Raw genomic sequence first — 14,502 nt, forward strand, 5'->3', positions numbered from 1 at the left:
AAGGACTTTTGAAGTAAATATTTGAATAAGAAAAATCCTGTACTGTTGTGTTCCATGATAAATATGTTTAAATTTAAAACTATTCAAGATTGTTTTTATTGAATTAAACAACTCCCCTGGAGTTTTGTTTCCACTGGCACTTCAGAACTAAGTTCCAGATTGTGAACCAGCATTGCTAATAACAGGTTTGAAAAGTGAGACTGCAATTCAAGAAAATAATTGATGGATAAAAAACATAATCCACTCCAACTGAATGACTGCTACTGACTGTTAAATGCCAATAACATGTAGTCATAAACATTTTTTGTACTATAGCATTTAAGTTTCTTCCCTTATGTATGTCAACATACTGTATAGGAGATTACTGAATGTAAAAAACCAAGGCCATCACTGGGAAAATCAAAAATGTCTTAGAAGGCAATACTGAATTACTCAGTTGCTAAGAAAACTGCATGATGAACACATCCACAAAATCAGTAGGATCTGAGATTAACCTGAAAAAGACTTTTGTTTAAGAAAACCACACTACTTCAGGAAAAAAAAACCTATAAAATGGGAGATTAATACCTGACATGCACATACATTTGAAACTTACCTTTAAAAATGTATCCAAGGATCCATTTTCCATATATTCAGTTACAATCATGACTGGTTTACCTGGATAAAGTAGATCAAAAACCCATCACCTGTAGCTCCTGGAACAGCAAATGACTAATGTGTTTTTGCATATATAGCATAAAGTTTAAGTTTTTTACTCTGCTTATACATAACAGAGGAGATATGTATAAGCAGGGGTGGGATTCTACCAGTTCACACCTATTCACTAGAACCAGTTATTAGCATTCTAAGCAGTTGGGAGAACCCATTATTAGAAAAAAATACTGGCCTAATCCTGTAAGGAAGGCAGGAAGGAAACATTCTGATGTTGCTTACAGAAACTGCCTCTCTGTTAACCCTTATTACATTCTTGGCAGGACTAGACTTTCTGCCTCAGGAACGTCTCTGGAGTTTTTTTCCCCTCCTTTGCTGGTACTTTGCTTGTGTGGAGTGACCATTCAAAGTTACAATGGCACTGAAAAAAGTGACTTATGACCATTTTTCACACTTATGACTGTTGCAGCATCATAAGAGGCCAGGGGAGGAGATGCGTGCCTCAATGTTAGTGATATTGAGTTTGTCACACCCAGCCAATAACATGACCACCAAGCCTCGTCCACCCAGTCACATAACTACCAAGCCATGCCCACCACCTAAGCCATACCCACAGAACCAGTTGTTAAAAAATTTGAATCCTACCCCTGTGTAAAAGGTGAGAAAAACTCACTTAGAAGTATAATACAGGCAGCTCCCAAGTTTCAATTGAAATGCAGCCTGTCCATTATTGTTAGAAATCAGGATGACCATAAAGTGAACCACCTCACTTAATAACCCCCCATCCCTGCTCTCCCCACTGCAATCATTAAAATGAATGTGTGATTCATTAAGTAGAACACAGGATGCCTCAGGAGTGTGGATTCCCTTGCAAACCTACTGTAGGCACAAGTACACCTGACTCTGGCCTCCAGGGCTCTCCCCTACCTCCTGATATACCCCATGCTCCTCTCTCTTCCCATTCCTTGGGGTCCTCACAGGACACATTTTGAAGATCTCCAGAACTCAGGAGGTTGAAATAGGGAAGGAGAATAGGCTGTTTCATTGCTGGGCCACATTGCCCAAACCTACAAGCAAACTGAGAGTTTTGCCAGCATTATTTTTCATTCTGTATTTTTCCCCTTGCTAACGTTAGTCATGGTTATACCAGTGTTAGTTTTCACTAGTGTTAGTGAAGTTAATTAGTGGAAAAGAAAATAGATGATTTCTTTTCTTTATTAAGGCTATTCTTAGCTCTGCCAGCTTTAGCTTTGCTGGCTTAACACAAGCAAAGCTCATGATGACAAAGCTATGTTGAGCATTAGCAAGGAAAACAAACCTTGAGAGCTGTGCCAGCATTATTTTTCACTAAGAAAAAGATGTCTGCTTGTGGTTGTGCTATGTGACTCAGCAACAAAGCACCCTGTTCTTCTTCCCTATCCTGATCTCCTAAGTTCTGGAGAGCTTTGATATGAATGATTGTTGCCTAAGGTGGGAAAGAGCATGTAGAATCCCGTGAGGTGACAAAGCAGCCAGGCAGGATGGTAAGAATAGGCAGGAGGCCATTGAATGCCCTACAGTCATTCATAAGAGTGAATGACCCTGGGGGACCTATAGTAGCTATAATTTGAAACCAAGTCATAAATATTTTGGGGGATGTCTGTCATAACTTCAAATGGTCACTAAATCATCCATCCTAAATCAAGGACTACCTGTATATATAAAAACATGCTTACAAACTTATGTATGTCACACACATTCAACTGGAGAATATAAACAGGTGGACTGCAGTGGGCCGGGGAACCCAGAGCAGGATGGAGCCCATTAAATGGCTCATGTAATCTGCTGTCGCTGTGAGGGAGAGAGGGTGGTGATTTTACTATATTAATTTATTTGATTTTATGAGTTTTATTGTTTTAAATTGTGGTTTTATATGTTGTAAACCGCCCTTAGTCGCCATGGCAAATAATAGGCAATACAAACCTAATAAATAAATAAATAATTTGCTGCTATTTCCCAATGACACTTTTTGTATGTTTAATCCACATTTATCCAACTATAACAATAAATCCCTGATTTACCAGATTTTAGTTTTATCAAGTTTTGGATACAATATTGCCTCTGTGTGATGACCCGGGGCGTGGCACAAAAGTAACAAAGTCACAGAAGTAGGTAAAGTCCCTTTAATACCTTCAACTTGACCCCCAATGTCCAGTTATCATCGGCTGGAGAAAAAAACTCTCCCAAGAACAGTTTTTAAGGAGAAGAAATTCAATTCAAACCCAAAGTATATAAATAAAAACCAACACAAACCATGCTGCAGCAATTAATGAGACAGGGCAGGATAAGGAATTGCAGGTTTCAAAAGATAACAAAACTTATATGCAGAAACCCAGATAAGACTTGACAAACCAAGAGGGGAGGGGGCAACCAATGATCCTCTGGAGAATGACATTAACCCTCTGGTGCGCTGTCCTATCTGCCACTGTGCCATTCGGCAAACCATATACAAGGGCAGTAAGTTAAAACACTCTTTATGTTGTAGTGACAGAAGGTCACCAGCAGTTTTTCATTCAGTTGTTGTTTCCTGAGAAGTCTCAGGTAGTATAAACTCACTTATCATTTATGCATGCAAAAATATGTAAAACAAGCCATGCATAAAATCCCATTTAGTTTAACTGATATTCTGTTAAAACCTATTTTCCCCATTTGCCTAGCAATTGATGGTTTAAATGGCTTTCAGCTAAACTTTGTTTTAACTTACACATGTAATTCTTTTTTTGTAATACATATATTTACTAATAGAAGAGTTGAAGTGAAAACATCACATTCTCTCTATAAATACAATAATAAAAACTAATTTGAAATGTTTTAGAAACAATAGCAATATTTTAGAAACAATAGCAAATAAAAGTTTCTTCAGAAAAAGAGAAAGAAATCTTCATGTAAGCATATACACAATCAATACAATCAATATGAAATCCACACTTAGGTATCATATTTCGTCTTTAAAGTTACATTTTGTCACCTCTTAGTATATATAGCATTAAAAAGCACCCGAGGTGACTATAATTAAAATAGCACATAGAAAGAAGGAGTGAAGTTTTAAATGAGCCTTATCCATTCTCAATCTGCTTATTCCAAAGCTGCTGTATTACATTCTAGGAGTCAATCCACACAATTTCATCACTAGCAATTTATTTCTAAAAAGCAGAGGGCACTTGAAAGCTGTTATTTGTAAGATGCCTCTAAATTCCATAGATATCAAAGAATGAAAAAAGGCAGATAAGAAAGTAAAGATTGGAAATATATCAGTTGAAAAAAAAAAGCAAATTTTGTCCATTATGAGAATATTTATAAAATGAAAGTATGCTTTTTAAAATCTCACCTTTATTATTTTTAACAAATAATTGAAGATGGTCAACATACAGTATCTACTACTCTTTCCTCCCCCTATTTTTTCCACAGTTGAGACATAGTGACTGGCCCAAAGTCAATCAGCTAGTCTTCATGGCTAAGGTAGGACTAAAACTCACAGTTTCTTGTTTTCTAGCTTGGTGCCTAAACCACAAAACCAAAGTGGTCTAATTTTGCCCTAATTACCAATAGTCCTCGACTTACAATTTTATTACTGTGCAGACTTCTTAACATTAACTTTCATTACTAAAGGGACAAATACACAGGAAGGAAGCTATAATTCACATATTCCAAAGAAGCTACCCATTAATCATATTTATATTTAGTCTGTCTTCAAAAAACTGAATAAAATGTCCCCCCTTCTTGCCCATTTTATTTTCACAACTGTCTTAAAAGAGTTCAATTGAACCACATGCTGTTAGGAATAGGAGTTTCAAGATGAATGTTGTTTTTAGCAGCAGCAGCAGTAGCAGCCAAGTATTTTTAGCTTGTTTAATCCACTACCAGACCCTTATCATGAAGTCAAGGTCACAAATTCAGAAAATCTGCCATTTCTACTTGCTTTCCTATTGAATTTCAGATTTTTCTAGAAATTTTTCAATCAGTGAAAAAGATTTTTGTTTAAATTGATCATTTGTGATTACTAAGCACATTGTACTGAATTTCATATTTATAAAGAGAACACTGTAACTTGGCATAGCATGTACCCCTGCTGCTGTATGACATCATTGGATGTAAGATTAAGGTCAGGAAAATATTCAATGCAATGTATGAGAATCTAAGGGAAGTTATATAATGTGCTAAGAAAAACATCCTATTATGCGTTTTTTTATTATATTTCTTATGATTTCTTATTTCTTTCCATCCTAAGCTTTCTGTTTAAGAACAGAGAAGGATGCTGCTATTTGGGGTGAAAAACAGAATCACTCCCTGGCCAGACCCTAACCTGAAAATAAAGGAGGGAGGAATGCATGCATGGATTAGTCTTTTCATAAGAAACCAATATTTTATTCTGACTTCCAAGCCTGTTTGACTACCCTGAAGCAATACAATATGAATAATGCTTGAGATGACATAATGGATGGTTCAATAACTTATTAACTTGCCCATTATAGATATTACAATTAGATATATTGACATTATTGAAATTTAATGCTATCAAGATATTGTTGTATATGTTATAAACAAAGTTAGTATAAACAAAGATAATCAAACATTCATTGGCATTAGGTACATACTCTTTGTTACCACGCCTTCCAGGTGTATAATGTTGGCATGATCAAATTGCCCCATTATGCTTGCTTCTCCCAAGAAATCCCGTCTTTGTTTCTCAGTGTAGCCCACTTTCAGGGTTTTAATGGCCACTGGCAACTCACATTTCCCAGGAAGTTTCAAGCGTCCACTGCATACTTCACCAAATTCACCTACAAAAAAAATATCACTCCCTCAATTAAAAGAATAAAAACTAAAATGTGATAATGCCTGATGACTTTTGCACATAAATCTAAAAATGTATTAATATTTCAGGGTTTTTCTTCAAAGCAAAGGACTGACATTCCTCATTGACTGTATTTTTATTCTAGGTCAATCATAATTCTTTTTGAAAGTGTCTGAACTCCAAGAGATAACCCAAGTTATCCAAGGAACTTTATCATTGAATGAAGATTTGAGCCAGATTTCTATTTATGAATAGAAACTGTATTGCTCCTGACACATGTTTTTACTTTATGCTAAATTAATATTGATTAATCATCATCATACATAAAGCCCTTTAGTGAATCCTTTTATCTACAGAAAGCTTAATTTTGCTTTCATAAATAATAGTTTTGTCAGTGACGGATCTAAAATAAAAAAAAATTTCAATTTATTTATTGGAAATCTATTTGCACTGAACATTTGTTTACACATTCCAACAATCTTCTAATACATGCAAAAGAGAGATAAGCAGCATTTAGATTTTCTCACCAGCTCCAATAACTCTCTCAATGGATATGTATGAGACTTCTATTTCTTTGGCAAATTCATGGACAGCCTGATTAGGGTCTTCATAGGTATGTGGATCAATATAGGTCTTTACTCCTGGTAGTTTAACTGTGTATAAAATTACTTATTACATTTCTCTGTACAGTATGCAGGTAAATTAAAATGAAACAGCAACTTTAAAAAGCATAATCACCATGTGGTAAAAAAACCAGATAGTCCAAAAAATTTAATCAATAATTCAGATTATTGGGTTTAAAGAGAATTAGAAGACTGAAACATATTACAATTGATTAGGCAGCTCTATTTTATTAGGAGAATGAGGTGGCTAGATGGAGTCACTGAAGCAGTCAGTGTGAGCTTAAATGGACTTCAGAAGATGATAGAGGACAGGAAGGCTTGGAGGAACGCTGTCCATGGGGTCACAATGGATCACATATGACTTTGCAACTAACAACAAATTTTATTAGGGAATGTTTTTCATAAATACTGCAGGTATCAGGCTGTACTTAAGTGAAACATTGTTTTTTTTTCCCTTTTTTATTTATAGAGGGAACTATGATTTTGAAGATGAACTCTACTAAACTTCTTGCTTCAGAAATTTGGCTATTAGTCTTGTATATACTGGGAAAAAATCTGTAATGCATTACTGAATATATTTCAAATATATGTTTTAGGAATAACTTAAAATGTAATAAATTGGAAATTAAGCTGTAAATTGGAAAAGAGTTATTTGCAGTATATCTGTAATATTAGAAATAAGACTACTTATTTCTTTATGATGCTGGTAATTAGGTAATGGGACATATTTTTATCAGTAGTTCAGCATTTTTCAGCAGCTTTTGTACCCATTTCAGAAAGACAAAACAATACAGAAAAAAGCCTCCTAACAAATAAAAAAAACCAGGAGTTCTGTAGAGTGGGGATATGATGGTTTCTCTCCCCATTCCTATCCTGCCTGGAGTATGTGAAATGATTTATGATTTACTGGATGCTCAGGAAATCTATTCTGCCATTTCTATAAATTATGTCACATAAATATTAAACAGTATATTGTGCATTGTAAAGATCAGCAACAAAACAAAACAAAACAGCTTTTACAGGATTGTTATCTAGCATATTCAATGAATTTTGCTTACTGTGGCCATTATGAAAGTGCATTTTTTCTTCTTCAGGATCCTGTTTGGCTTTGCTATAGCCACACCGCCTGTTATGGAAAAATTAAAATTAAAAACATGAAAGGAGAAAAAAAATAACATAGATACATACATCTATATACTGTACAGCACAGAAATATGCCATTATTGCTTTAATAAATAGAGCAGTAATGTTAGCTATGAAATGAAGTGCATGGGAAGTTCACTTAAAAGTTAGTAAGAAGAGAGCTGTGAAAATTAGCATGTTAGAGTACTATGACAAAAGTATTTCTACACTAAAACAAAGGTTTCATTAAACATTACATTGCAGGATCCAATCTGGGTCAGTCACCAGATACAGAGGTTTTGCCTTGAGAGCTTTTGGACTTGTGCTGGAGCCCAAAGGCAACTTCTTTCTAGCAGAGTGTGTGCTGTTCTCTGTGTGGAATTTATATGTTGCCTATTGTACGTGGCTTTATAGATGCTGATTGGGGTGTGTTGAACATTACATTGTCATAGATCTGGCTGGCCAGGAAACATGTTCAAAAGTGTCTGGCTAGGTAAAAGCTGGAGAGACAGAGAAGGGTTGAAGGTACAAAAAATATAGTTTTTTTCCTCTTACCTTCCGCTGAGAAGGAAACCAATTACAACAGCCAAAAGAATTACTCCCACAGTAACAGATACAGCAATTATAGGGATCTGACGCTGATCGCTAGATGCAACTACTGCTGAGAGGAGAAACAAAAAGGGATATGATGGTTAAAATGGTTGCCAAGACTCAGAAGAGCTTCAACTTAGAAGCTAATGGAGAAAGACCCAACTCAAAATTCTTTAATACAGACTTAAAGAAAATATGATGATCAAACGCAGCCCTGTAATCCTGGAAGGAGGTACTTTAAGGAATTTTTAACAGGGCAAATATATAAGCATCTCCACACATTGCAAAGAATGTTTTGTCTACCAAATTAAAAGCACTTACAACTCCAATACTTAGTTATTAATATTTAATTCTGTTTATCTGTTATACAGATCATCCACAAATTTAGTTCCAAGTTATTTACAATTGAAGATACAACTGCACTGAAAAAATTAACTTATAATTAGTCTTTGCTCTTATGCCTGTCATAGCATCCCCATAACTACGTGATCAAAATTTATAATGTTTGCAATGTCCAGGGGTCATGTGATTGCCACTAACAATCTTCTCAGCTGGCTTCCAATAAACAAAGTCAACAAGGGAAGCTCACTTAACAACTGCATGAACAACAAGTTCACTTAACAACTGCATGAGTCATTTAATAACTGCAGTGATTTGCTTAACAACCATGGCAAAAAAAGATAATAAAATCAGGTGTAACTTGCTTAACAACTGCCTTGCTTTGCAGTAGAAATTCTGGTCCCGATTGTGGTCATAAATCACATTGTATTTATCGACAGTATTGAATTTCTGCCACATCTTGTGAAAGATATTGGGATGACATTTCATTACATTTTTTTTCGGAGTCTCAAAAGAGACTGAATGGAAAACCCACCAAGTTCCCTTTGAAAAAAAAAAACCTTTTCCAAAAAATTAGCTGAAATCATTTCTCAGCCTGGTCTTCAGATAATTCTTACAATACCCAACCATCCAAGTAGACACTATATTTCAATGCATCTGACAATACTAATCTGGGAAGATTTTTCTCTTGAAATGTGTAATTATTTTCTGGATTTAGTGATATGTACAATACTAGGTTATGCCACATTCCATAAAGTAGTCAGAGCCAGACAAAAACTACATGCTATTTAATTTAATGTTACTATCATAAATATGGTTATACACAGGGGTGGGATTTAATTTTTTTAACAACCAGTTCTGTTGGTTATGGCTTAGGTGGTGGGCATGGCTTGGTGGTCATGTTATTGGCTGGATGTGGCCAACTCAATATCACGCATATAGAGGCACGCATCTCTTCACCTGGCCTCTCAAGACTGTGGGGATGCTGCAACAGTCGTAAGTGTGAAAAATGGTCATGTCACTTTTTTCAGTGCCATTGTAACTTTGAATGGTTACTCCACACAAGCAAGGTACCAGCAAAGGAAGGGAAAAAAAACTCCAGAGATGTTCCTGAGACAGGAAGTCTAGTCCTACCAAGAATGTAATAAGGGTTAACGAAGAGGCAATTTCTGTAAGCAACACCAGAATGTTTCCTTCCTGTCTTCCTTACAGGATTAGGCCAGGAATTTCTTCTAACAACCGGTTCTCTGAACTGTTTAGAATGTTAACAACCGGTTCTAGTGAACAGGTGCAAACTGGTAGAATCCCACCCCTGGGTTATACCCAGGATATTTAATTGTTTTATTATCACTATAAGATGTACAAGATGGTATGGAAGATTCATTGCATCTTCATTGAATGCAACAGTATATGAAGAATCCCAGGTTGCCCAACCCTAATTTATTTATACAGTTAAATCCATAATGTACAGGGAATTAATCCCTGAAATTTCAAAATCTGAAATAATTTCAAAGGTTTCAAATACATTTAGATCTGTTTCACTATTTATATAATAAACCAAGATTGGACCTTGTTAATATTTGGGTAGAAAATCACCAGAAAATATTTCAGCTGTAGCTTATATTGTGGTATTTAAAAATAAAATCTTGAAAAAGCCAACTGTAAGCTGCTTCCAGATCAGTACTAAGGAAACTACAGGAATGCTTCCATGAAATCAACATGTATTCTTATTTTTATTCCATTCAAGATTATCTCACAAAATGGATTCTTATGCCTCTGAAACACAAGGCAAAAAAGAAAAAAGATAAACAGGAGAGATAAACAAAATTCAAGTACTAATTTCTAAGTTTATAGAATTCTAGTCCCAAACAGGTATAATAGAAACACTTCAGAACAGGAAAAAGAAAACGGACCTGGTTTTCAAGAGAGCTATTTGAGAGATCATCCACAATATTTTCTTTTTAATTTTTTAAATATATTAAGATATGTAGAATGTGGGAATGTCCAAAGCATTACTCTTATAACAATGTTAGAGTGTCCAAAGGTTTAAACAGTTTACTTTTGGGACTTACAAGAAACTGATTGCTCTTTATTTACTTTAATTTCATTAACCTTTACAATTCAAAAGAGAAAAATATTACAGACTAAAAATATAAAAAAATAAAAATAGAAGATGAAGAAAAAAAAGAAAATAGAAAAGAAAAACATAAAAATAGAGATAGAAATACTGTAAAGATAAAGAAATGCTATATATAACAATGATTTCCCCCTTCATCACAAGTATAATTTTAGTAATACTTAGCTGCCATACATTGCAGGCTCATGTTTAAGTGATTGTCCACTAGGACTCCAAGGTCCCTGTCACAGTTACTGTTTCTGAACCAGTTTTCACCTAATACAAGGGTCTTCAAATTTAGCAAGTTTAAGACTTGTGGACTTCAACTCGCAGAATTCCTGAGCTAACATGACTGGAGGAGGAATTCTGGGAGTTGAAGTCCACAAGTCTTAAAGCTGTCAAGTTTGAAGACCCCTGACCTAATATGTACTTATATCTTTCATTTTTCCTGCCTAGGTATAAAACCTTGCTTTTCTCTACATTAAATTTCATTTTCCTGGATAGGGTCTATTGTTCAAGTCTGTCAAACCTTTTTGGATCCTGAGCTTGTCTTCTGGGGTTTTGGCTATTCCTGCTAGCTTAGTGTCATTTGCAAATTTGATGAGTTCTCCTTCTATTTCCTCAGTAAGTCATTTATTAACTAGGCCCATGATGGAAACTTGTGGTACTCCACTGTTTACTTTCCTCCATGTAGATGTAGTATCATTAAGGACTACTCGTTGTGTATGTATGATTTGTCAGCCAGTTACAAATTTATCTGGTGGTGAGGCTGTCTATCTCACACTTTTTTAGCTTACCAAAAGTAGTTTGTGGTCTACTTTGTCAAATGCCTTACTGAAATCTAAGAATACTATGTTTACAGCATTTCATTGGTCTACTAATTTAGTCACTTTGTCAAAGAATGTAGTAAGATTGGTTTGACAAAGTCTGTTTTTAACAAACTCATGGCTTCTAGTTATAACTTTATGTTTCTAGGCATTCACAGATCTGTTTATTTACTTGTATTTCCAATACAATATCTTTTCCATATATTCTTGTACCCTCTCATTTTTAAATCCACTTTCAGATCAGCCTCAGTTTTCTATAGTAAAACTTGTTTCTTTTTTACAACATCTTTTAGACACAGCCTATTCATAAAGACAAATATCATAAAGGCCTGTGTTCTGTATTAGTAAAAATTAAATGTTTTTCTCCTTTAAATCTACTCTTTATGTAATCTGCTACTCTTTAGTGGTCAAAGTTCAAAGTACCATTTTAGGTTTTTTTTAAAAAAAATCAAAATAATGGTATTTTCCAAAAGGATTTTTATAATTGATTTCAACATCTAAATTGAAACCAATTTGTATCTCTAGTGCATTTACAAGTTTCCAAAATAAATATTCTAAGCATCCTTTTGCTCTTTACTTCCCACCTCATCTTCAATTTAAGTCTTTAAATATTTATTTACAATTCATTTCACTAAGTATTGAAGGAAATTAATCTGGTATTTTAAAATTTGGCCATCCATCCTAATATTTGAAAAGCTGTTAAGAAGCAATTTCCAAATGTGATTAGAAAAGGAAATATGCTCAACCTGTGTCATAAAGGTAGTGACCATATTTTGGGCTAAAATGGTATCCATCATATCCAGGTGTATTGCAATCTCCTTGTGAGGACCAACTGTGTGGAGCACTTATGGAAAATTCCAAATCCTCTCTTTGTCAGGAAAGGAATCACAAAGAATCAATTAGCATGCATACTGGCTCTTTATTCAGCAGTGGTCATCAGCTCCACTCTTAGCAAAGCAATCTTCAATTTGTCATCGCTTCCCTAGAAGGCAAGGAAATTAATTTTTCCTTACTTTGGTAAATGTGGTACCCTGATTTATTATATTTATTATATTATATTTTATTTTTATGTTGATTAATGTCCTTATCTAGTATTTCATCTTTATTGCTAAGCTGAATAACACATTATATTAATATATATAACATTAATTATATAAATAATGTATTAATTATAATTATTATCCTAAATGAAAATATAATATAATCACCCCATCACTGTGCTGTCCCGCTCACTGACACATGACTGTAGTTTAGTGAGTTTATTAATATTCTGAAGCAATTCCCTTCACCAAAATTCAGAAATGTCCCAATTAAGTCCAGCTATGAGAAGCCCAAGATTAGTTCACAAAGCAATGGCTCAATAGCCCACAAAGCAACTGAAAGTTGCTCAAACAAAATAATTCTACCATACAAACTTAAATCCACACACAAGAGAGCTCATGAGGCAAGAAAAATGGAGAGTCTCCAAGACATGAATTAATTCCAAATATGGTGTCAATCCAGAGTGAAGCACGAAACCCGACAACCAAAAATACACAGCTAGAAAACCCATTGTTCCCAGAAATGCCTCTATCTGTCTGCTATGATAAATAGTCAACTTTCTGGTGCAGTCCCTCTAGAAGAGTGGGGCTTTCTCCTCTTGAGTAGTCTGGCTGACTTCCACTGCTCCTGCCTTTCTCTGCCCTATGTGTTCTCAGCTTAGGTGCAGAAGACAGTTCCTCCTCCTCTTTGCTGGTCCTTTGCTACTGTATGTAAGATTTCCCCAGCTGAAGCCTTCTCCAAATATCTTTGGGATGGCTGTTCAGAGCCATCAATCAATTCAGTTCCTGATGTGCCAGGAATGGGCTCATCCTCCCCTGTGCTGACATCTGAGCAGGAATCTGGGGAATCATCCAAGGGAGACATCATAATCACACAGTTGTTTTTGTGGGAAAAATAGGAAAGTGATGTTTTGGATATGTTTGCCACCTTAAATTATTTGTAAAAATAATATAGACAGGTTGCAAATAAATAAATCATATTTTGCTTCTTAATAAGGTAGAAAAATGTGGGATAGATACCACCCACCCCTGCACCCACCCACTCTGTCTAGCTCTCCCTCTGGCTTCCCATGGCCAATAGCCCCATGGCAAATTGACTGGGTTGATTCGTCCTGTGATGATTTGGCAGTGGTAAGCTGGCTGTGCTGAGCTGACCACGCTGAGTTCTCCCATTCCACTCAAGCCCTAGTTTCTGAATTCTAAAATATACACATTTTGTTTAATGACTCTCTTTTCAGCCACAAGCACGGTCTAATGACATGGAGACAGTCTATTACATGGCATGTTATGGTACCTTCACAACATTTTTAATATAAGAAGATTAATTGCTTAGCAATGAGGTAGATTTATTATTTGCAGATGCAAATTATAATAATAATAGCAATTGAATAAATACACAGAACATCTCCTGATGATTGGGTGAGAAGGGAATGCTCTACTGTTTCATTCAAGCAGTAATTTAAGTGATACACAATTGCATGAGTTTTATAAGCTTCCACAGCATGTGGAAATGTTTGTAGTTGAACTGAAGTTCTCAGAAAAGATTTATTTATTCTAACAACTTTAATTCAATTATTGCATGTATTAAATAGCAAGGATCTTTATATAATGTTGCTTTACATTTGTTCTGTATAACTAATACACAAAATGACACTAAAAATTGTAGCTACACTACACACTTCCTCTTTCTCATTGTATAATGGCTACTATTGCTGCAATACCAAATGCCCATCATTTATGACATCAAGACACAAAAATATATACTAAGAATACTGCATTGAGGGGCAGAGTATACAAAAACACTATTGCTTTTTGCAGTAGCTGTTTTCCTAATATATAGCTTTGCATCACAAAGAAAACGAGGCACATTTTTTATAAATGACATGATTTTTGTACTCTTTCTCTTATGCTATTTATTAATGTGTTTTGTGGTATTTTTTCTTTGTTTGAGAATTTTAAACTACCAAAAGAATGTTCTTATTTAATAGATTAAAATATAATAAATAAATGAAATTAAACAAAAGTCAAAAATAAAGAATATACAATTGCCATCTCCTTTAACAATGTTAGAATGCATTTTACTCCAGGAACTGAAGTTGGAGATCTTCCTCAACCTTTTAAATAGAAACATGAAAGAAATCTGTAATCCCATTCTGCTGAAATTTTCCAATAAGTGGTAATACTTTAGTTGCAAATAATAAATAATGCTAACCAATAAGTGATCAAAGCATGAATAAATCAACTTCTGAAATACTGAGGACAAGATTTCCCTTGTCTCCTTACAATAATATGATGTCATTTATAGACTCATGAAGATTGAATTCATATCCCATGTAATTCCACTTGGGAACACCTTGGA

At 34.8% G+C, this 14,502-nt stretch overlaps 1 protein-coding gene across 8 annotated transcripts in view; it reads right to left on the reverse strand.

The window, feature by feature from the left end:
• EPHA5 (EPH receptor A5) overlaps positions 1–14,502 on the reverse strand; it is a 168,951-nt gene that overhangs the window by 31,299 nt on the left and 123,150 nt on the right. For 4 of the 8 annotated variants that reach the window (XM_087916034.1, XM_087916039.1, XM_087916036.1 and 1 more), the window contains 5 exons: positions 7,786–7,891; positions 7,167–7,234; positions 6,013–6,138; positions 5,286–5,471; positions 596–657 (listed from right to left, as the gene is read on the reverse strand). In XM_087916034.1, coding sequence (XP_087772160.1) covers positions 596–657; positions 5,286–5,471; positions 6,013–6,138; positions 7,167–7,234; positions 7,786–7,891 — 548 coding nt within the window. The remainder of the gene's footprint in view (positions 1–595; positions 658–5,285; positions 5,472–6,012; positions 6,139–7,166; positions 7,235–7,785; positions 7,892–14,502) is intronic. The other 4 variants (XM_087916040.1, XM_087916038.1, XM_087916033.1 and 1 more) reach the window with 2 other exon arrangements.

This window comes from Pseudonaja textilis, chromosome Z (assembly GCF_049901715.1).
Source record: "Pseudonaja textilis isolate UNSWEBS1 chromosome Z, rPseTex1.2, whole genome shotgun sequence".
NCBI classification, from domain to species: domain Eukaryota; kingdom Metazoa; phylum Chordata; class Lepidosauria; order Squamata; family Elapidae; genus Pseudonaja; species Pseudonaja textilis.